This window comes from Enoplosus armatus, chromosome 23 (assembly GCF_043641665.1).
Source record: "Enoplosus armatus isolate fEnoArm2 chromosome 23, fEnoArm2.hap1, whole genome shotgun sequence".
NCBI lineage: Eukaryota > Metazoa > Chordata > Actinopteri > Centrarchiformes > Enoplosidae > Enoplosus > Enoplosus armatus.
Genome location: NC_092202.1, coordinates 8,869,709 through 8,894,410, shown reverse-complemented (window position 1 = coordinate 8,894,410; position 24,702 = coordinate 8,869,709). Strand labels below are relative to the sequence as shown.

Sequence of the window (24,702 nt, the reverse complement as noted above, 5' to 3'; positions counted from 1 at the left end):
TATAAAAATCTATAACTGCCACAGTCCTACAGTCACTCAGGCCAATGTTTACATTTCTGGCTCATTTTTTATTCTCGATGTAAACATAGAACTCTTGCAGTCTGTTGTGCACATGCCCCGCTCGTGTGTGAGTGTGAGCCCCCACAGACGTGCGTGGGTGTGCGTGCGTGCGCCTGTGTCAAGGAGAGGGAAAACAGCAACCTCCGAACTGCCGCCACTCGGCCGCACTAGCCCTCCTGGCCATTGTGGCTCTGCGGTAAACAGCAGATTTTTGCCAAACAGACTCTAAGCTTTGGCTTGAGGCACCGAGCACCTTTTGACCCTCTGCCTCCTGTCCGCGTGTAGCTTAACTGAAGTGCATTGTGTCACCTTAAAAGACAAAGCATGAAACAGCTCTTATCATTTATAAATTGTGGTCTGGAGGGAAATCGTAACATTTTACATGAGACACACTCTGCTCTGGCTTCTTTGTCTCTGCGTTTCTGTCTGCCTCTAATTTCTCAGTTGAATGCCCATGTAATGATGTTTATTTTCTCACAGCCAAATGCAAACACTGTGTCTATTTCCTTTGTTTGATCTGTGTCAATCTCGCACTCTCTGTTTCCACAACTCCTGGCCTCTCGAGGGCCCCTGTGGTATTGCTCATCCTCCCACTCCAAACAACCAGCATCCTGTCCGCCCACACTCTCTATACCAGGGTGGATAACCTCATCTCATATGTCTCAGTGTCAGACCTTTTGATTGCAGGTCCTCCCATTTGTTCTTGTAGAAAAGGAAGGAATCAGAATAACTCATATTTACATTTAAGTTTCTTTTTTTCTCTCCCCTCTGCAGCCTTCAGTCGAGCACCCGTCCCCATGGCGGTGGTGAGGAGGGAGCTGTCGTGCGAAAGTTACCCCATCGAGCTGCGCTGCCCGGGCACGGACGTCATCATGATTGAGAGCGCCAACTATGGCCGCACCGATGACAAGATCTGTGACGCAGACCCAGCACAGATGGAGAACACGCGGTGTTACCTGCCAGACGCATACAAGATCATGTCTCAAAGGTAAGGACATTCGCATTAATTATTTAGATTTTATTATATTCATTATTTTGTATGAATTTTGGTAAACTCCACAGTGCTTGTTTTGACTTGTGTACAGATTTGGTCAAAATTGTAATTTCCCAAAAGAAGACATCTGTCATTCAGTTAACCCGCTTGAGGGATGACACAGTTAGCCATTGTATGTTACTCCGTGTTGTAATTTGAACCACCGGGTAACATACGGAGTGGTGAGGTTACAGTCTGGTTATTTGCTGTTACCACCACCCATAAAAAGAGCCCACCACGCAATTTGATCTTCTTGTTTCCACACATACATTAAAAAATGGTTTTATCAGGGTATCCGCGGAGCCTTAAAAAGTCTTGAAAGGTCTTAAATAATTTTATCCAAATTTAAGGCCATGATTTTTTTTTTTATTATTATGAAAGGTATTACATTTTGAGCTGATTGGCCCACATGTAATGTTATGTGTATAAATGTAAAACCAGTCGTCTTTCTCATTCATTGTACTATATGTTTGGCCCGGTTCTCCAGACTACCAACTGCTCTCGCGAGTTTCCGTTTTATGAAGTAAACAAATCATTTACAGATGATGGTAAACTAAAGAAAACCCCAGGGGTGTTTGGGGAAGAAGCAAAGTCTTTTTTATCTCAGTTTAGTATTAGGTAGGAATGGCCAATATGTGACAGATATCAACGGTAGGAGAGGAGCGGACTTTTTGAATTGGTGTTTATTGTAGGTTTTATAAACTATTAAGATGGACTAAAGGTTAGTACAAATATGTTCAGAACGTTAACAACTAAATAACTTTTTCAGTTGACAAAAGAGAGAAGTTGTATTCAGAGCAGGGGAGAGCGAGGGAGCACCTGTGTAGTTACATGTGTGTATGAAAGAGAGAGCAGTGTGTGGTGCAGCTGATGTGCAGTGTCCTCTGTCGTGATGTTCAGCTTTATATTTTGCCACGGTGCGACCTTATTTTCCGACCTTGCAGTGTGATGAACAGTATGTTGACAGTTTAAGAGCAGATAATCAGTGAAAGCTCTCTGTATGTGTGAGATGCAGTCAAGGCTTTCTGGATGTAAGTATTTGTGCAATCTGAACCTGGACTGTGCTTTAATTTCTATAAAATGTATGTTTTAGGTTAGTTGGGACATCAGTGATTCAGCAGAAGTGGTGATGTGGTCACAGGAAATCATTTTATTTTGACAGATAAATAAATGTGTGACATAAGCATTTTAAGCATTTATACTCCGTCCAGGAGAACCAATTAGGCAAAGTGAAATAAGTCAATTATGTTTGAGTGGTAATTTCAAGGGATGGAGCTGAAAGCAGCATGGACCACATGGTCACCTGAATTTGGAGGATAATTGTTGAGGTCTTGAAAAAGGTCTTAAAAAGCATTACATTTGATTACAAAAAGTGTGCACATACCCTGTTTATCCATTTAAAATGGAAAAATATGCACAATAGCTCAGTAGCTGCATTATAATCATCGTTTATATTTCCTTACACAAAAAGGAGGAGAGTTCAAAGGTCAGCGAGACATTAATATATATCTAAGCTTTAAGCACATGATTTACAATAGATTTTCACATTGATAACAAATGACTAACATAAAGGGGTTATTTGTACCCCCATTCAGAATAATGCTACATGAATATTTGCATGTATGAATATGCACACACACACACACACACACACACACACACACACACGCACACACACACACACACACAGCCACACTCATAAGCAAAAACAGCTTTATGCTGTTAAGCAATTGACTCCAGTGGCTGCGTTTCTTAAAAACATAATCAGCAAATCTTCAGTCAATGAGAGATGCTGTAATTCACACCTGAGGTCTGCTGGAATGGAATTAAATGCGGCTGTCCTCGAGACGTGTTTTTCCTCATGAAACAACTGTATTTATTGATCTTACTTCAGAGAATATGGAAATGTAATGGCTCTGTGGGAAAAATGGTACAATGCATCACACACAGTATCGCAATGATTTGTCTTGTGCGATTAATATGAGGACAGGCGCTTGAGATTTGCAAAAACTACAAATATATAAAAAACATGGGGCCATGTTTATACAGTACAGTAGTGGTTTTGGAAAATGAATACAGAAACCCTCCTTTGGGTAGGTGTGTGGTTTAGTAACATATCCCTGTCATGGATTAATTGGGTTGAGAATCCCAGTAAGCCATTAACACGTTCAAACATAAACCGCATCATACCTGGCTGCTAATCAATATTAACCATAAATTTGCTCTGACGCAAATCAATGTCCATTTGAAATAATATGAATACATTATCCACTATTTGTCAAAATAAAAATGAGCCTTGCTGCCAGATGTTGAGTCTTGTTTTGAGAGTTATGACCCTGTTGTGCAGAAACCGGGACATGGAGACCTATTTGTCAGGGCAGACAGAGTGTAGTCTTACCGTGCTTTGGCTTGTACAGTAAAATTGATTGCTAACATCAACATAACATATACACAGAATTTGGGGTTTTAACCAAGTAGTCTGGATTCAAGAAAATGTAGAGCTCAAGGCGAGTGGAGTGTGCGTGCGTGCATGTGTGTGTGTGTGTGTGTGTATATACATATCCAGCTCTTTTGTTGACTTATTGCGGCACTTAGAAGGGATGGACTTGATCTAAATTGCTGCTTTGCATCAACATTTGTCTACCTCTTTTTATATCCAAAGCTCCACATTGGACGGACCCCTTTGAGAATACTAATGGACCTTTGGGCTTTATCAAACAATTGCTCTTGGCTTTTTAGTTTGGTACCATAGAGTTCAGATAATCAGCTGTGTGAAAAGCAGCTGATGGTAAAAAGAGGCAGTTTGAAACATGTTGTCAGATAATTGATGCACCCTGTAGCTCCCTTGTTCTCCAGCCGCCCACTCAGACTAAAAATCCCTGCAGGAATGAATCAACGGGTCCTGCTACTGTCAAGAACACAAAACTAACATAAAGTACCAGGGAAAAGCAAGTTTTTTTAGCATCTCGTTGCTAACGGGGGCGTTTCACTGATACTAAAAGGTAACTCCAACCCGATTCAAAGCCAGAGTACTTTGTCTTGGGAGAGGAAGTTGCTAAGTGGATGAAAGATGTGGGTGGTATGAATTGAGAACAACGGGTGAGGGGGGAGGGTGCCAAAGTAGGGATGGGGTGAGAGGATTCAATGATATTTGTGGCTGTAGCGACACAGCTACACATTAGCATGCGGAGGTTAGCACAACAAACGAACGCCACCCCCGACTATTTCATTGTCGAGCTGTCAGAGCCGTTGCTAGGCACCTGCGGCTAAGCTCATTACGATTAAAAAGAAAACGAGAACAAAACAGAAACAAGCAATTTGAACGGAGGAAGTCTTCAAAGACTTGTGATAAGGCCGAGGTTAAAGCCAGGGCACAAAGATCTGACTTGATATACAGTGCATCCGGAAAGTATTCACGGCGCATCACTTTTTCCACATTTTGTTATGTTACACCCTTATTCCAAAATGGATTAAATTAATTTTTTTGCTCAAAATTCTACACACAACACCCCATAATGACAATGTGAACAAAGGTTTTTTTGAAATTTTTGCAAATTTATTAAAAATAAAAAACTAAGAAATCACATGTACATAAGTATTCACAGCCTTTGCCATGAAGCTCAAAATTGAGCTCAGGTGCATCCTGTTTCCACTGATCATCCTTGAGATGTTTCTGCAGCTTAATTGGAGTCCACCTGTGGTAAATTCAGTTGATTGGACATGATTTGGAAAGGCACACACCTGTCTATATAAGGTCCCACAGTTGACAGTGCATGTCAGAGCACAAACCAAGCATGAAGTCAAAGGAATTGTCTGTAGACCTCCGAGACAGGATTGTCTCGAGGCACAAATCTGGGGAAGGTTACAGAAAAATTTCTGCTGCTTTGAAGGTCCCAATGAGCACAGTGGCCTCCATCATTCGTAAGTGGAAGAAGTTCGGAACCACCAGGACTCTTCCTAGAGCTGGCCGGCCATCTAAACTGAGTAATCGGGGGAGAAGGGCCTTAGTCAGGGAGGTGACCAAGAACCCGATGGTCACTCTGTCAGAGCTCCAGAGTTCCTCTGTGGAGAGAGGAGAACCTTCCAGAAGGACAACCATCTCTGCAGCAATCCACCAATCAGGCCTGTATGGTAGAGTGGCCAGACGGAAGCCACTCCTTAATAAAAGGCACATAGCAGCCCGCCTGGAGTTTGCCAAAAGGCACCTGAAGGACTCTCAGACCATGAGAAACAAAATTCTCTGGTCTGATGAGACAAAGATTGAACTCTTTGGTGTGAATGCCAGGCGTCACGTTTGGAGGAAACCAGGCACCGCTCATCACCAGGCCAATACCATCCCTACAGTGAAGCATGGTGGTGGCAGCATCATGCTGTGGGGATGTTTTTCAGCGGCAGGAACTGGGAGACTAGTCAGGATAGAGGGAAAGATGAATGCAGCAAAGTACAGAGACATCCTGGATGAAAACCTGCTCCAGAGCGCTCTTGACCTCAGACTGGGGCAACGGTTTATCTTTCAGCAGGACAACGACCCTAAGCACACAGCCAAGATATCAAAGGAGTGGCTTCAGGACAACTCTGTGAATGTCCTTGAGTGGCCCAGCCAGAGCCCAGACTTGAATCCGATTGAACATCTCTGGAGAGATCTGAAAATGGCTGTGCACCGACGCTTCCCATCCAACCTGATGGAGCTTGAGAGGTGCTGCAAAGAGGAATGGGTGAAACTGCCCAAAGATAGGTGTGCCAAGCTTGTGGCATCATATTCAAAAAGACTTGAGGCTGTAATTGCTGCCAAAGGTGCATCAACAAAGTATTGAGCAAAGGCTGTGAATACTTATGTACATGTGATTTCTCAGGTTTTTTATTTTTAATAAATTTGCAAAAATCTCATAAAAACTTTTTTCACGTTGTCATTATGGGGTGTTGTGTGTAGAATCTTGAGGAAAAAAATGAATTTAATCCATTTTGGTATAAGGCTGCAACATAACAAAATGTGGAAAAAGTGAAGCGCTGTGAATACTTTCCGGATGCACTGTATTTGTTCTTTCCGATGCATACTGTATGATTTCTGTGAGGATAATGTGATAATGTGATGCGTGAAAGAATGAACTGCAAAAACAATATGTTGATATATGTCTTGTTGATTTACAGTGCGGCTTTCGATTTTTAAATTACAATTAACTTGCTTTGGTCAGATTTGTAGCCTGTAAGCCACTGTTAGCACCAGTTTTTTGTGATTATTTATTTCTTCAGTAGCTTGTCTACTTTATAATCTGCAACTAGTCGTTATCAGCATCATCATCATCATTAATATTTCAGCTGGATTTTTCTCCTTTCTCCCCCTCCATTGATCATGCAGTATGTTTACATGCACACTATAACCCAATCACTGGAAACAACCCAAACAATGTGATAATGTTATTCGAACATTTACATGGTTCGCAGTAACCTGATTTTCCCCAATAATTGTGGTTTCTATGGGTTGTTTGATTACAGCTCTAATGTCTGGAAGGATGTGCTGTAGGCTACAGAAAACAAAGGGAGACAAAAAAATGGACTGATTCATTGATGTTTTTTGTTCTTTGTGGTGATGAATTTGCATAAAGTCTCCACTACTGCCCACTGTTTGTCTACAGACAATATAGCCAGAGTCAATACTGCATTTTTAAGGTTGATACCATTATCCATATATGAAAGTTTTGAAAAATACAATTTTGATAAATCGTCTGATTTTTTCATATACACACAGAATATTAACTTTCATTTTTGAGAAGGATCCCTTAAATTTGTTTTTAAAGGAATTGTAGCAAAAATATACACTGAAAAAGACACTTTAAAGTTGAAAAGGAGTCAATACTATGTAATAGTGGCACTATTTCTAAATCAAACATGGCATTTCTGTACTGCAGTTTCTTCTTACTTATCTTACTATTTGGCCGAAGCTTATATTGACCAATAGTATCAGCCCAGTAGATGTATCGGTCGGGCTCTAAGAGACGCAAGACTTAAGTCCACCCAATCTATAAATAATCTCCCACTCTAAGGAATTTACAAGCTATGTCCCATTCCCATGGTTTTGAAGTGACTAAATTAAGTATACCAAAAAAAAGTACTAGAAATTACTTTTTTTTAATTGCACAAAGGAAATGGAGGCACTACTCACAGCTGCAAACAACTAAATAAAATGCTAATAATGGTACCACCAGCTTCTGAAAGATTTTAGAAAACAAGATTTTTTCTTCTTTGTGAAGTTTAATTGGCATCGGAATTGGAAAGTTGCTTTGAAGTTTGATTGATGTCTGATGGAGAACTTATTCATTTACTGTTGCTATAAAATGGCAAAGTATGTTGATTTCTTGTATTCTAACTGGTAAAACCATATACTATAATATACATTTAGTATGCAGTATGGAATTGGGACACAGTAAAAAGACTGGTGATTTATCTAATCTGATTATGTTTACTCCAATTTAAGTCTCAATTTAACAAAGACAAACTGATTAAAGTGTAATAATCTGAGCATCACCTTAAAATCAAATTAGCATGCTTGTGAATGCACTGATAGTATTTTCCTCTTGTGGGACTCTGACCCCTTTTCTCCCCCCTCTAGCCTGTGTACCACCTGCCTCTCCTGCTGGCACCAGTTAAGTCATGGTGACTGGCAAGCGTGGTAGTTAGCATTCACATCCCGTCTGAAGATGAGCCACGCTGCTGCCGGCTTAGTCTGTGTGCCAGGCCTGCATCCATCACCCGCAAATGCCCAGCCATGTCACCGGCTCTTGCGAGCTGTCAATATACATTTAGGCAGCTCAACCCCCCTGCTCCCCCCGGCCGCTAAGAGCACTCCATTGATATTCAGCCATCAAACCCAAGCGCTACCTTTTCAAGTTTAGCCCACTTATAAAGGTGTATACTGGGCTACTTCGGCAAGGTGTTTGGTTCCATTACAGTCTTTTAAGCGAGAGCTAATAGCACCCTGTATCTGAGTGATAGCACACCACTGAGCTTCTGAGTGCTGCAATGCATCTCAAAATGAAGGTTGTCTCGCACCATGCTGTGACAGGATGAAATGAATAGGTCTCTTTCATTAGCCATTCCTCCCTTTGTGCTGTACACATCATGGCTGTGCAGAATCCACAGCCTCTGGATAAACATGTCACCTATAGGTGGTGCCGTGTTGCAGGCTAGATGGAGGAAAATTATGCTGTATTGAAACATGTGACCACGGGTTAATTTAAGCACAATTTGAGGCCATTTGAATAGTGTGCACACACATACTGCAGCCTGTGATTTTTGCAATCATTGCTATTCCCTTGTGGGATATTTTTGGAGCTTTTTGGAAGCTGAGATGTTGAATCTGCCTCTCTCCAAAACATGTATAGATCTCGTGCCATTTCCCACTGTGTGAAATCGCTGGAGAGGCCGGGCACTTGTGCTATCAAACAACAGTGACCCTTTTCTCATCAGGTCCCCAGTGTCTATCTCCTCTCTTTTTTTGTGTTCCTCTTTTTCTTTCCCCAAGGCAGTGTGGCCTTCACGGCCAGTAATTACAGGCTATATCAAAGCTATATATCACCTTATATCTCAGTAGACCTCAGCAGGCACCTTAAGGGACAGCTGATAGTATTGTGGCAGGCTTGTGCATGACCCCTGAAGGAGAAAAGCAGGTCAGGCAGGAGCAAACCCACCCTCCAACCAAACACATAGACCCAAACACATACACCCAAACACACACACCCAAACGCACACACGTACACATTCCTGTCCAGACTCTCCTTTTTGTCTTTTGTATCACTTTAATTTCTTTCCCTTAGTCTCTCTGGGATTCTTTCCACTGCTGTGTCATCACACTTGTCATTTCAAGGAACAAAGAAGAACAAAACATATTTTCGTCTACTAGCATTTTGTGTTAAAGCATATGACACTAATGATGAAGGTTAATAGATATCACAGCTTGATGAGTCTCTTGAGGACGATAAAACTAAATGAGTGCAACCTGTGATTTGAACCTGCTGGCCTTGTGACAGTTGACATTTGACAACCTTCCTGTTAATGACGTTTATGTGGGAAATAAATGCTTCCAGGCCATTATTTACTTCAGCACACTTAGGCTGGAATGCTTGAGACAAATGGCTCCTCTCCCGTCGGATGAAAACATGTGCTGACAGAGGGACAAGAATGATTGAGGGATAAGAAGGGGAAAGCAGATGGGAGGATCCTCTCTCCTTTGCCGATGATCTTTCCCATACGTTCCAGTTCTCATTATCCTTGGCTTTTGACCTTATTTCAGAGTTGAAGGATTTGATGAGATATTTGTTTGAGCAGGAGAGTAGGATTAACTGAAGAATCCCATTCGGTTCTTTTGCCCATCTTCATTTAAATCCCCTCATCTCAAGCAGGATGTTGTGGGTGTAGGTGTTTTCTGGGAAGAAAAGACGAATTCTGAGGTCCCTGCATTGCCCAATTGCCAAAAATACAACGGTATGGAAATGAAGGGGAAGTTAAGATATACACTGACACTTTACATTTAATTTTTTATAAAACATACAAAACACAAACATGATAGTCGTAATTCCAAACAGCTTAAAACACAAGCATTTACGTACCTGTCCTCAGCTCTGAGGTTGGCTAGACGTACCTTTTACCTTGGCTCATTTTACATGGATGCTACATCAAAGAAAATGAAATAAAAGAACAAACATTTGATCATAGTGTACAGGCAGTGTTTTATCAAAAACTAAATAATGACTTTAAGCATGTAGTTATTTATCATTAAAGACCAAAAATTTTGAGAATTGAATTGTGCGCTCCACTGATTTTACACATTAAGTCCAGTTCACAGTTGGGAGTACAACCCAACCTGTGAAAACAGGAAAACAATCTCCTGTGGCTATGGAGGGAGCTGTCCAAAGAAAGTTTGAAAAAATAACCCTGATGATGTCTCAGCTTTTGATGATGTCCAGTGTTTTTGGACCTTGACCCAAATTAAATTCAGGATATCTAGGCCTTCGGTGGTTTAATTGTGACCATTTTTTAAGCGAGTCCCCCAGCTTTATGGGATCGCAATACTAAATTGCTGGAGTACCCCTTTAACACTCTTTATTTTTTGCAGCCTTACTGCAGTCTTTTGTTTCTTGATGCATCAAAGAAAGCTGAAACGCATGCATATTCATGTAGTAGCCTTAAATACTTAATACAGTCTTCAATATAAGCAAATAGACAGCTGCCATTGACATTAAGAGAGAACTTATCATGCTGAGCAGATGTGAGAGTAATACCACCATTGTTCATGCATGACCCACAAAACCCTATCAGAATTGGCCTCCCGTGTTCAAAGTCGTGGTTTGTATGAGCATTTAACTCTCCAAACAATGAGATGTCAGGTGAATTAATGCATGACTTTAATATTGGAAGAGCAAATATCACGCAGGTGCTGTTTTAAATTAAAAGTTCTATTAGGCAGATTGAAATAAAAGGGGCTCTGTGGTACTTAATTGTATGAAATGATCCACTACTGCGTCTACTTTTTGATTCACACTGAGCCAAAATAGAAAAACAATACAAAGTATACATAGACATATGTACACTTTGTTTAAACCCTTAACAGTATTATATTGAGTGCATATTTTGCATCAATCACTCTGCAGAGTTTCTATGAGGTCCTGACTACAAGCTTTTTCTACCAGCCTTTCTCTATTTATGCAGGAGTCATTGGTTTGTCTTGCTTACTCTTGGTTGGAGGCTGTTTTTCCATGATACAATTATGTGTTGAGCACCTGACAATTACAGAACAAAAACATGACCGATGAGCGCAGCGGGGGACAACTGCCTGTTGTAATAGTATGAACAAATAGAGAATGGTGGGTGGTTTTGCAGCCAGCATTAATATGCAAAAGGGTATTAATAAAAGCTCTGACAGGAAGAGAAGATAAAGACTCCCTTTTGCTATAAAGCAAACATGCAAAGTAATAAACACATTTCGAAGTTCTTTGGATTACTGTAGGAATTTAAACCGCCTTTCCATCTGTGCATGTTTGCCTCCTGCCCTTGCGTAACCCTCTTTCCGTAAAGACTTTTTAAATCAAAGCGGTTTATTTCTTCCACGTTCCATTCTTTTCCTGCATTGGATGACATCACCTGACATTCATTATCCTGTCTCATTTTTTAGCCTTCTTCCTGCCTCCAACCCTACCTCAATCCTCTCTGATAACAACCTGCCGCATTCAATTTTGGCCAATTAGTTGCTGTAACTTTCAAGCTGGCAGCCTATCCAGTCAGCCCAGGTCTCCAGACATGGCCATACAAGACTCTGTGGTGATTAGATGCAAAAGGAAGCCCGTGTTGGCAAATGGGAAATGTTTAAGGACATCTCCCCATACAAAGCGGATTGGTATCTCTCTGGAGATAAAACAGGAGCGGATTGACTCCAACCAAGCCAGTGGTTTGAATCGACCGTAACGGTGTTCATTTTTGGACTCTGAGCTGAATGCCCCATAGACTTTGTTATGCTATAAGTTGAGCACTTTGCCAACGAATCCAGTAGTTTGGGATTTTTTTTTAGGAAAAAGAAATATTCTCGGGCCCCGTCATACTACTTTCAGGAAGCCTCTGTCTGGTCATAGGGTCCTTTGGTGTCATTTTAATAGCCGTCACAGTGGTGGCTCACTAAACATGGGGTTTAGGCTCAGTCCATTTGTCAGCTAGGGGAGTGAGTTTCACTTGGATGAGTGCAAACAGTAAAGAAAGGGCTAATTCAGACAGGAGCAGGTGGTTAGTCAGAGTGCAGGGAGCCGACTGGGCTTTTTCCTTCCCTCTATCTGATATTTGCCCTTCTCTGCGCTCCATAGTCTTTTCTTCTTATTCTTCTAGTTTTCTGCTTCTTCTTTTTTTAATTGGCAGGTGGGAGTAGGCAACATACACATTTGGTATCTACTGCTCTATCTCTTCCTTCTGCCCTGAAGCCCTTTTTTTTTTCTTCAACAGGCAACTTCTTCTGACCTTTAATAAGTTTCCTTGCTATTCATCATCTCTCTCCCAAGATAAAAACAACATCCTTTCATGCTGATTCATGGCTCACTTTTGGAATGAGTTCCAAAAAGTCTAGCACTTAAAAACAGCCAAAAAAAACAACTTTCCACTCAATATCTGCAATTGTTGATGTACAGTATATTAATTGAGGGTCTGACTGGAAGAAGTCATGAGAAATGTCTTCAGCTTGAGGGATTGTACCTGAGTGAAATTGTTATGTTGATTCATGCCCAGTTTACATTACCTACTTTTTTAAAGAATGTGGTATGTCGGTATCTGGGCAGCTAGCATGGCAAAAAGTGGTAGAATAGGTTGACTTGGTGATTCCACCAACAGTGTTTATGAAATTTTGATAGAAATGCTCCACAATTACGGAATATTGATGGATTTTGTCAATAATCCCTTGAATCAGATATTAAGTAGTCACATTTAGATACACATTTTTTTATGTGTTTATTACAAGAAATTTAGTAAATAGTAATGATTGTCAGTATTATCTGACAACAATATTCAGTCAGACACAACCAACACCAGACTACTACAGAATAACCACTTTGTGCACGCATGCTAACTGGGTAATCTCCCATTTTAAGTATTACAAACCATCAGGTTTAGGAGATGATGACGCATTTTGGTGATACAATTCAAAATTAAATATCTTAAGTCAGTTTAAAAGTTCTCTCTTTTCTCCACATCACTGAACAATCTTTGGAATGTTTGTTCCCACCAGTCTTTTCTCTATATCCTCATCCAAACCCTGGGTTGCCAGGGGCAACAGCTGCATGAGTCATCACCTTCCTTTCAACTTGTCTGGCAAAACTAGCATTGCATTCATAATTGCTGAAGTGCATTTTAAACGGCAGTACATTTTGCAGCGGAATTATGATTGTAATAGTTTTGATTAAATTTGATAGGGGTGAGCAGACAATTTATCTTTTGGAAGAAAAAAAAAGGACAACTCTCTCTGGATAGCCATGTAAACAGGATTATTGTGGGGGATTGTCTGTTTATGCAATCATATAAACAGCTTAAACAAACTGCTTCAGTCTTAGTTTTGGCTGCAATGGCGTTATCGTTGCGTATAAAAGTAAGCATAACTAATTGAATCCAACCTTATTAATCACTTAAGTGAAACAAAGGCAAACATTAAAATAATGCAATACATAATTAATTTCATTTTACTACAGAGTCAATGTGCAACTGAGGATCACTGTGTTGCCAAATATAACTTTCAGTATCTCTACAAACACAAAGGCACATTACCTGCCTTTGTATTCATACCTTGCTACTCTAAACCTCCAAGACAACAAAATTATTTTCCCACCGCACTTTGCTCTCTATTGGGGGAGCCATTTCTGTCAATCACCAGTGTTTGGCAGAACTGTTTAAAATGTATGAGACCAGTAATGTGACTGGTGAGGAAGATCATGATCCACCATTTTTATATTCCACTTCATCCAACCCCCTTACAGTATATTTATGAAAATAACAACTACCTTTAGATACACCCTTACTGCACATGACCTAGTGCTGGTTGCCATGATTTAAGAACATCACCTATTCTCGGATTTGGCGTCCTCCCGACCAGTGGAACAAAAGGGTCATTCACCACTGGGAACAGGTGGTTCTCCTCTGATCGGAATTTACTTTAATGCCATTGACTTTTAAATGTCATTGAACCAACTCCCCCAACCAATATGAGTTCAATAGACCCATGTTTTCTGTGTACCTCCAGTATGAAATTATCATAAGATCTTGTTTTTTTATGTAGTCACCTTCAGTAATTCATGGCATCTAAAATAACTTTGCTAAATCATGTTTTCCAAGCCATCATTTCATCATTTGCTATTGATGTTGGGACATTGAGTAATTTCTAAGTGCTGTGCAGCTTTTTGTTATGCTTCAAACTTTTTGGTCCCACAATAAGAGTTTTTTGCTACTGTAATACAACTCTGGATTCCCAGCATTTGTTGTGGATATTTAAAATGTGTGATTGCTCCGGTGTGTTTTTGTGTCTATGTGAAGGGTGATGTTTGTCATCTGGCTTGGTTGCAGCTGAACATTGCCTAAAAATTACTCATCTTTGAGAGTTTAGGCTGTGATGAGGTACTATCATCCCACTGAAACGATGGATGGCTCAAAGTGCTTGGCTGGGAAAGCTCGTTGTTGTTGCTCAGCCCAGCATTACAAGGCACTTTCTACCTCTCTTAATCCTGCCATCTTCCCCTCTCTCTGTGTCTTTCCCTGTCCTCTCAATTACTGCCCGATGCCGAATCCCTTTTGCCCTCCTTAGCACTCCTCCTCCAATGTCTCAGTTTCTTTTATTTCACTTTACTGTTTCTCTTTTACTTTGTGTCTTTGTCATGTCACCCTTTTTTCTAATGGGCTTACGCTGGCCATGAATGAGTAGCCACAATCCAAAGTCCCCAGGTACTGTACTTGCTAGGGCAGTGAAAGTGGGATCTACATTCACGCCACATGCCCTCTAACCTTGGCAAGACGAAATCAAGGGAGCGAGACAAGAAGCGGTCTCACCTTGTTTCCTTCGTGACTCTCTGATTGGCTGCAGATGGTTAGCACCTCACAAAGGACCTGTTTTATTAGCCCGGTCTCATTCACCCACAGTCACCACTTTCATCTGCTTCCTCCATTCCATTTTCACAAGAGGATATATCCAGAATTGTGTTTTAAGATGTCGCTGATACAAGTTTCAGAAATTACATTTTTATGATAAATCCCATAGTGATGTTTGTGTTTATCTGGTGAATGAAAGGGGCAGATTTTGGAATCCTATTTTCTCTTTATCTTATAAGATCTCAAAGTAGATTTTGGCTGAGTCTTGGAAGATATGGGTTCACTTTCAAACATGACAAACTTTAAATCCTAATTAATTAAAATGGTGCAATTATCTCTCTGTTTGATCTTCTGTGGCTGGACCCACCTGCATGGTTAATATGCAACAGCGAGCTAAAACGTAATGTATCAATCTTTAAGTTGAAAAACTGATGACACATTCGTAATCAATGTTTCATAGCACAGTCGCATCAAGCCCAAGCAGCTGAGTATTCATAGAGTTTATACCACTTGAACTCTATACATATCCTGTAATCCATATGACTACTATTACTTGGCGTGACTGTTGGTGCATTTAGATTTCATGATTATAGATTAATTTAATTTGGCATCCGTTGTTTCTTAAGGGACTGATACAGTTTAAAGTGTTCTGATAATCACCATCAGGCTAATTGGCCATTTATCACCAATGACCTCCTCATTTAATGGCATTTCTGAGACATTTCTGACCTTTCACTTCCTAATTTTAACCTTTGTCACTGTTGTAGAAGCACATGTTCTCATAAGTCTGTGCTCATTATATTAGATAGACCTACTACCCGAGTTGTCTTTTGAGTCCAAAACAGTTCACAACTCTTGGCAAAGCAAGGTTCAGTTAAGTTAAACATTTTGCTTTAAATGTTGTGTTAAAAGTGTTTTCTTACATGGCTGAGGCCAAGTCTGTGGCCTTATACATAAATATTTGAGGGATGTGGCTGTGTCACTGCCTCATTTAGTTTTTACTGTTTCTTGAATTCTTGATGGTTCAAACTTGAGTCTTGACTATTTTTGTTTTCCAGTGTCAAGTCTTCAGGGGGCTCAAATAGGTCAAGTCCAAAAGTTTTGCTGCTTAAGTCTGACTCAAGACCAAGTGTCAAGTCTGCAGCTCTGCTCAATACGCTAAAATGATAATAAGTGTTTTTCCTATTTTTATTTTTGTAAATGTAGAAATTCAGTAATATTTAAAAGGAGTGCTTGGTAGCAATCTTATATATCCTCAAAATAAGTGTCTTCTCTTCTTTCCCAAACTTTTCAGGCCTGTTAGCTTGTTTCTATGTTCCCAAATTGTCAGACCCCAGCCACTTCTCTAAGTTTATGTGAATTTGAGTGTTGCATTCTTTTGTGTTTTCAATTTTGGAAGGAGATCCAAAATGTATTTTATTAGAAATGATAATATGTTTCAAGCCTTTGACAAACCAATCTCACCTCAAGGTCCATTTACTAGCTGTTCTGGAGCTTTTGATCAAATCACATGATCTTCATCAGCAGATTTTTCAGTTAGTACTTCTTAGCAATGTTGACAGAAAAGCAGCTGACAAACCAATCTCACTTCAAGGTCTGTATTAATAAATATATCAATATCATTTTTAAAAAGTTCTCTTCCACAAACCCATCTGCAGTTCAAGGGACCCCATGTTGGCTTCCAGTGCCCACCTAGATAAATTCTGCCGTAAACTGTTCTAATGGAAGATCTGTCTTTCATCAACCCTAACTGATTGTTGCTCCACCTCAACCTACCTCTCACTCATATTCAGTGGTGCACCCATCCCTGTTGAGGGTTTCGTCTGTGTCTAAAGTGGCCTCTCCTTTTTTTGCCCTCTTTTGAAAGCTAATTATACCAGGCTATTTTCCGACTGCCGAGCATGTCAATATTACACAGTGGGAGAGCTCTCACTCGCCCCGTGCTGCATTCTTATTCATGAGCCTTAATTCCATCAATGGCCTCCTCAGCCACCGGACCGTGGTTGTTCCTTACTATGGTGTGTTTTTAAGGGAAGTGCTTTTAGCGGCCACAGAGCAATGCTACATCATAAGGAAGCCTGTAGCCCCGTCCACTCACCATTTCCTTACAACATGTTGGAAAGTGCTGCGTACAAAGCAAGAGAAGGGCTCTTGTGGGTGCGGACATGGACCTAGTTTCCTCATGTACATGCTCATTGAGGTGGGGGGTGCAGCGAGTGGGAGCTGAATGGTTGTAGTGGAGGCTTGTTAGGGATCTCGCAATGGAATTGAACATGATGCTAAGTTTATCTGTGCAGTGGTGCAGCAATGCCGTTTTGGATTCAGTCTTTGTCTGGATTTTAGAAGAATTGGTGTTGGCAAAACCCCAAAATAAATTGCATCAATTCTAAAATTGTAAAATTTGATTATACAAATTGTATTTGTACTCATACTCATTTATGTTATTTGATACACTTTGAGGCTACCCCTCGACCTCAGGGAAAGTGCTTAAATTGTGTTTCAGATTTTGTGGCAAAAAAACATTTAAAGGCCCTTCACTACCCCCAACATTACTAGTGTTACAGCCCCAAAAATGGCTAGTAAGTAACTCCATTTTTGTGTTCTGGCAAGCTCCTGAAGAGAGAAAAATTACTTGAATTTGTACTGTTGTTACTTGAATTTACTCCATCTATTATATTATAGATGGAGGGAAGCATTTTGCTCCACCAATTCACTAGTGGACTATCCTTTATCTGCCTTTTAACTCAAACGACTTGACAATAAACCAACTAAAAACTAACAAAGAAATTTAAAGAATTTAAAGAATTTAAAGCTGTGGCTGTAATCTGTATCTGTGTCATAGGAGCAAAGACGTTGAAGGAGGCACTTTTTGAAGGATATAGAAAGTTTCGAAGGGAGGGAGTGAGACAGAGACTGTTTTTATAGTTGGAGAATGACAGAGAGGGATGCAGCAGAAATAAAAGATGGTTCATCTGAGACTCTGCACCCTTTTTCCTTTTTGCCTGCTGTTACTGTCGCAACACAATCAGGTTTCTCATGTCACCTTGAAAAGTTGATGGAACTTACTTGACGTCCACTGTTTCCTGATACTGTTGTTTACAGTGCTGTTCACTTGCAACTCGGACATCTGTTGATGTTTGATAAGTTACAAGATCAGAATTTGAATTTGTCTTTCATAGGATCTTGATTTTACATCACATTTTATAAAGCCATCCTATGCATTACTGTTGTTGGACATGGTCTACGTATTTAATTGTGAATGTTAAACGTTTTGTTATTTTCTAATCTTTTATAATTGCTGCCCGGTAAAGATTTTCTATTTAGGTGAACATGAACGTCATAACTGCAGTGACGTGGTTTTAAATACATTGAACCAATCAGTGTTAGGAATACTGTAGAATAATTTAGTAACTATAAATAGTAACTAATGAGTTAAATTTGTTATTGTTAATGAAAACTAGTTACCTTCTTTATCTTGGAAGGAAACAGCGTTTGATAGCCAGAGTAGAAATGGAGGCTCTATTTTCCTCACAATGGATTGGTGTGGAGGTGGTCTTTTTATATTATTATTGTTATTATTATTATCCACGAGCATGGACAAAAACAGTTCAGGAGGTTAGATATGCGGCATTAGAAACCATGGCAACAGAGCTCAGTTTGAACTTGAGACGCCTTTGTGAGAACCAGTGAGGATTAAGCCCAAAGTTAGCTCGCCTACCCACTAATCCCGCTTTGTGAAACAGGCCTCAGGTCATAATAGATACCAGAAATGATGGAATTAGGTGAGGATAACACATTTTATGTTTGGTACAACAGCACAACAAAGTGCGCTCCAAAAATCTGTCATTTTTCAAAGTGTTTTGCAATAAATCTTCTGCTACAAACAGACGTTGACACCAAATACATACCGTAGTTGGGAAACAAGCCGAGCAGAAACAAACAGACAAGATGACACACTCTAGACTTTGTTTTCCACCAGAATGCGACTCCCCTCCTCCTCAGGCTGTATCTCAGGAGACCTGTTGGTATGGAAGAGAAGTTAAAAGACAGCTAAATGTCTTGGCTTCACTTGACGAATTCAATGGGACAGTGGTGCTGCGTGGGGTGAAATACAAGGAATGCCTTGTCACCTCTACCAGTACAGCAAAGGGCCAGAACTATATCAGTCTTTGTACTTCTTGTTCCCTCCTTGTTCACCTCGCTTGCACTCCTGCTCTGTCAAACAGAAGCGCTACATAAATCTGAACTGAGTGTTCATGTAATAGGGCTTCAGAAGTGAAGTTATAGAGGAAGATGTTATTAAAGTAAAAAGCCTGTAATGTTTCCACACATTTTTAAAACACAAAATTGACTTTAGTGCTTACACAATGAGTACTTAAATTAGTTAGTTGATTGATTGAAGATACTAATTAGTTGTTTTTTAGCATAAAGTACTGTGGAAACCACAGAACAAAGGAAATAAACCAATGATAGAACTGCTAATAGCTAATTCAGCATACTTTTAATGGTGCCAATTTGCCAAAATGTAAGCGAATACAGTTTGCCGTTCTCTTCATTTTGTCTATGGGAGGGCTCACATTGTCAGACTTTAAAAACCCCTGTTATAGACTAAATTACTTGATTACTTGAAAAACAAAATTGACAGATTGACCGAAAATAATCATTTGGTGCAGCCCTAATAAACTATGACATTCACAGATAATGTTTGAAACAGCCTCAAAAGGTTTATAATTAATCTTTGCCTTGAAAACTCTTCTGTCTTCATAAAGATCTTGCAAAATTTTAAATATTTAACATACTCAAGTTGTGTTTTTCCACTGCTGCCATGCTACCATCAACCTAATTAATACATCTTGTACCAAATCAGGACCTTTGTGCCGTCATGGGCCAGTAAATTACTTTCCTATCAGAGTAAAGTCGTGACTGACAGTACCTTGGGCACATTGACACAGAGGAGACAGGAAAGTTCAGTCAAGCCCAAGCTTTTAATCCCAACCATGCTTCCTTCAGGACAATTCCTTAAGACCCGTGGTGATTTCCTGCATGCCAATGCAGGCCTGGACCCTTGCCGAGCTATCGACGCCTGACCCCTCCCGTATAGAGCTCTAAGGTTACTCATAACCCCTGCTCGTCTTTCATTATTGAGATGTGAATGAGGAAGGTCAGAGGGTGGCTCTCATCGATCGGTCAACACAGGAATATTTGATTGTTGCTCGGGTGGCGCTGCCAAGACACTCTTCTTCATGACAACAAAGGTGGCCATTTTTAATGTACAAAAAGGTTGAATTGAGCGTATAAACATGCAGTTTCTAAATAGATGGTTAAAAACATGCAAGGTCCTGCTCAGTCTCTTTCATTCTGTTATGAAACAGCAGCTGTAAAGAGAGGTGTATTAAATGCTAAACCTTGTGGCTTGTATAGATTGAGTGGTTTGTTATCAGAGGCACCTCTTCATCCCTTTGTCATATGAGGCAATTAGCAGCTAAACACCCTCCTAGGAATGAAGCACTATGGGTGACTGTTAGTGAAGTAATGCGGTTTTAGGGTTTGAAAAAGGGCTTTGAAGAAGGAAAATGCTGGAAGCACATACTGGCCCAAGTCGGACATTGAAAGTTACCATGGTGACAGCGACTGGAAATGAAAAATCTGTGCTTAAAGGCAGGCCTTGGTGTGTGTGTGTGTGCTTGGGGAGTGAGTGAGTGAGAGAGAGAGAGAGAGAGAGAGAGAGAGAGAGATGGTGGGGGGATCAGTGATACAGTGTGCTTATTGATTTGTGTGTAGATTATAAATACAGCGAATGGAGTGCTATTCTATTTGAGTGTCGGTGTGAGTAGTTATGTATTCTTTATTCAGACAAACCTCAGAATTTCTTCCAATTTTCCAAAATAGAGATTGAATAATGGTCCAAAGGAAGGATTAGAATCTTTTTGTTGTCGCCATGCAGCTCGCGCAGCCACATAAGCTCCCCACAGCACTCCTTTGACTTGAACCAGCAGCAGACGCCACTCTTTGTGCGTAGCAAACAGGACTTGATGCCTTGAAAAGTCAAACCAGTGGCATTTCTGCCTTTCTGTTTTTATTCGCCACCCCTCTGTCTGAAGGCCAGCACAGCAGTGGCCCCTCTGGGTTTCTGGACGAAGAATCTGAGGCTTGCAGAGATGCTCTTGAGATGGGCTTAGAATCTCAGCAGGAATGGTTCAAAAGGCTAACCCTGGTCAACAATTCAATGGGGCCTGTCACTGGAATATTTCAGGATGGATTCCTTTATGCCGAATATATTGAGCGTGCATGTTTGTAAGCATACAAGCCTGCCTCCAGAGACGCTAGTGCTCATCCATACACTCATTCAATTTAGCCACTGATGCACATATGTGGCCTCACAGCCACACGCCCATCAGAAAGCTTCCTCCTCACCTTGCATGTCAAATCGTTTTTCTTCAACAGACACATTAATATTCATATGACTGTGGTTGTAAAAAATATGACCCAATCCTCACTTTTACACATTCTCCCTGGAATGAGGCTTATCCTAAAATGGGGCCTACAGGCTGAGAGTCCCAAGGGCCTTTCCTGGAGGATAAATCAAGCGTCACATGAAGATAGGGAGCAGCATCATTTGTTGGCAAGAATAGAAAAATTCATCCTGGAAATCGTAAATCATTAGACGGGCAGGCCCCAGTGAATAAGCCTCACCCACCAAACAAATCGATTCGTGAAGTTATTGCACATTTCAATCCTCCCTCCTGCCTCCTTACAGGCACCTGGAGAGACCCTGTGGGCGTTGTGATTTACATACATATACCGGGGGATTTGGCGCTTCTTGTTTTTGACAGAGTGACAGATATTTAAATCACACGTCGCACTTTATATATTTGTTTACCTTTAATGGAAGAGATGTATCAAAAATATGTTATTAGGCTTGTGTAACAAATGTCAGTGTCAGCAGGTTAGTTTCACGGCGTGGTTGCCTATAAGTGGAGTAGGAGTGAAAGTGCTTTTCCAATCAATGCCTATTCTTCTCCCGGCAACGGATTTCAAAACATGTCTTAATTAACTTAATTGTCCCAAAGCTGGTGGAAATAACTTTTCTTTTTACCCATTTTGACTTGGTAATAATCTGTCTCTAAATAGTAATACCTGCGGCTTCTAATAACTTCATGCATACAAATTACATTCAGTCATGTATCAGTTTCCAGGTTGAGACCTTTATTGAGGTAGCTAACAGTTTGTTTTGCTCTAAGAAATGCCATCCATACAATGCATATAAAGCCTTTTGACAACTGACATGTTACTTACTGATCATAACGGAGGGAAACAGCTAACCCATGGGAAATGATCAGATGATACCATACATTGTATCTTATGAACTGTCACAAATTGTATGTTGAGTTGTCAATCCTCCATGGCAGAAATCCCTGTTGCCTTGTTTTAAATGATGTCGGGGGATATATTGACAGGAGTGCTCGTGCTGGCGTTTTAATTAGCCACAGTCATAGCTGCTGCATCATATAAATCATATATCTCTGCATGTATGATGACATAGATTACATGCAACTCTGCTTCCCAGCCATTTCTCTAATTATGGTCGCATGTATAATTTCATTAAACATTAGTGGTGGATTCAATTCATTCACAGGATAAAACAAAGAAAAATAGAGTGCAGACGATGCATTATTTATTGGAATTTCCTCTCTGGCTACAAGGCTGCCGTTCAATATGAGTGTGTGTATCTGTGAGAGAAAGATTTAAACTAATATTGGCAGAACTTGGAATCACTATCAAGTTTAAACAAAACATTGTTCTATCAAGTTTAAACAAAACATTGTTCTGTGCTCTCTTTTGAGCTGCGCAATTTTCAAGATGTGTATCTCCTGACATCCAAGGAAATGGCTGTGGCTTATTCTGCCGAGTTTATCTATGCCCTTTGGAGATAGAGCTCACAAACTCATGTCTGTACTCCAAAGAACCACTCGCTGCGTCCCTGCCTTGAAAGCAGAGATGAGCAGTACATGTGAATGGGTTGATGAAAAGGGTCTAGCATTGACGTCAGTCAAGATGATTCAGTACACAAGCTCTTTTGTCTTCAAAAGAATGGTAGTATATGACAAGTGTGTGAAAGAATACCATGGAACTGCAGCAATACAAACTCCCTCATCTAAATTAGTTATCATACAGGGCCAAGCTTTTATTGTATAATTTAAACAATATACTTTCAGTAGAAACTGTGCACTCCCCTTATAAAAGCAGTTTTAGTGGATTTATTTGCATCAGTCTTTTTTTTTTCTCCTTCCTAATGTTGAATTTGGAAGTGTTCGTACTTCCCCAGCTCTCTCCAGCATGTGCCAGATTCAAATTTAAATGGAATTTTGGTGTGCACAGCCAGATAGATGTCTACAGCATGTGCAGGATCATGGATTGACCTTTCAGATGGAGAGAGAAATTGCATCACCTAATACCTGTTGTGGCACAGAAATAGATGGATTAATTTCGAAGAGGCTTGCTGGGCAAGTTTGATCTGTCTGCAGCTGGATTACTTCTCCTTCAAAACAACAAGAGGAGGAGTCATTCAAAATTCTTGCAAAGGCATTGCAGTGGTTCTCAAGTTTAATGTGTCCCAGGGCTTAGATAAATACATGTATTTTTAACATAATAACATCCTGCTGGCAAAAGCAGCAATAAATATATATATAGTCTTTCTATATAGACTTTTTTGTAAAACAAGAAAACTCCAAGGCACACACAGTGAAATGCCTTTATTGTCATGGCATGGTCATGTCAGACCTCAGACACATTTCAGCATTAAGCCTTCGTCAGGGATTCCAAAAAGGAGTTTTTATGTAGTTCAGTGTAGTCACAATCAATGATCAATCCACATATTCTACACAAACAGCTTGCTTACTTTCATGCACATTGACTACGTTTTATTTCCTTTTGTTTTAGCTCACCACTTGCACTAGCAGAGTGGTTTGGAGCAAGCTGTTAGGGTGACCTAAAGGTGAAGTAAACATCTACTGAGGAGCTCAGAGGTTTGTCTTCCTTTGAACCTTGCTCAGAGAACTATTCATATTTCCGAGACTCAACAGTCATTTTAGATTAAGTAGCGGCCATTGGGCATTCACAAAGTAGTACAAATAGAAGTAGGAAATGTATCTCTGAAGACCTCGTTCAGTCACATCTTGTGTAAGACAAAATGTTTGTTATTAATCAGTTAAAGCAAGTTGTGTTGAGAAACTAAACTTCACTTAAGACATAATTTGCACTCTGTTTCTTTTGATTTAAGTCTGTACATGTCTCATAAGTGCTAGGAGGATTGTTTTTCAAATGTTTAACACAGCTGATCAGTCTTTGTGGTGTCACTAAAGCCCTCATGAAACATCCTATGGTTTAGACCTCACTGAGAACAGCAGCCAGCCTGAGGTAAATAAATTCCTCCTCAGAAGCAGTGCTCATCATGGGAGGAGTGCATCCCCTGAGGTGATAACCTTTGCCTGGCCTGACCTCAAATCCATGTGTTGCCTGACAAAGTAACAGCCCAGAAAAGTCTGTGCAACTCAGTGTAGTTTTTATCCTGTTCTCTTTTTCTTCAAGTCCAAAACACAAAATTATCTTGCAACTGAGGAGGGTAAAAATAATCAATTTGTATTCTTTTTTATGTGTACAATTACCACAATTCTGATAAACAAATGGTAAATTAATATTTTACATTATTTATTTTGCAATTGATTGAGGTCAGTTAATTATTGTTTTATGTTTATTTTAGATTTCCATGTGAAATCAGTGAATGATAGAATGCTAAACTAAAGTAAATGGGATGTTAAAATATTTTAAATATACATGCTGTGCTGCATTCAGGCTCTAGGTATTGGTACTGGAGGACTGAACATCGGCAACTTGAACTTGTCGTGACCACTGCTGTGAACATTAGTCTTTTCCCTACAGACTGTTTCCATATAGTTGACATTATTGTTGAATACATATTATTAAATACACACTCACTACAAGTTCAGATG

General features: G+C 40.1%; 1 protein-coding gene across 1 annotated transcript in view; it reads left to right on the top strand.

Moving 5' to 3' along the window:
• Positions 1 to 839: 839 nt before the first annotated feature.
• The window catches only part of LOC139306005 (adhesion G protein-coupled receptor L3-like), a 122,903-nt gene continuing 99,040 nt past the window's right edge, over positions 840 to 24,702 (top strand). The window contains exon 1 of the mRNA XM_070929964.1: positions 840 to 1,048. Within this exon, the coding sequence (XP_070786065.1) occupies positions 858 to 1,048 (191 nt within the window). The 5' untranslated portion in view covers positions 840 to 857. The remainder of the gene's footprint in view (positions 1,049 to 24,702) is intronic.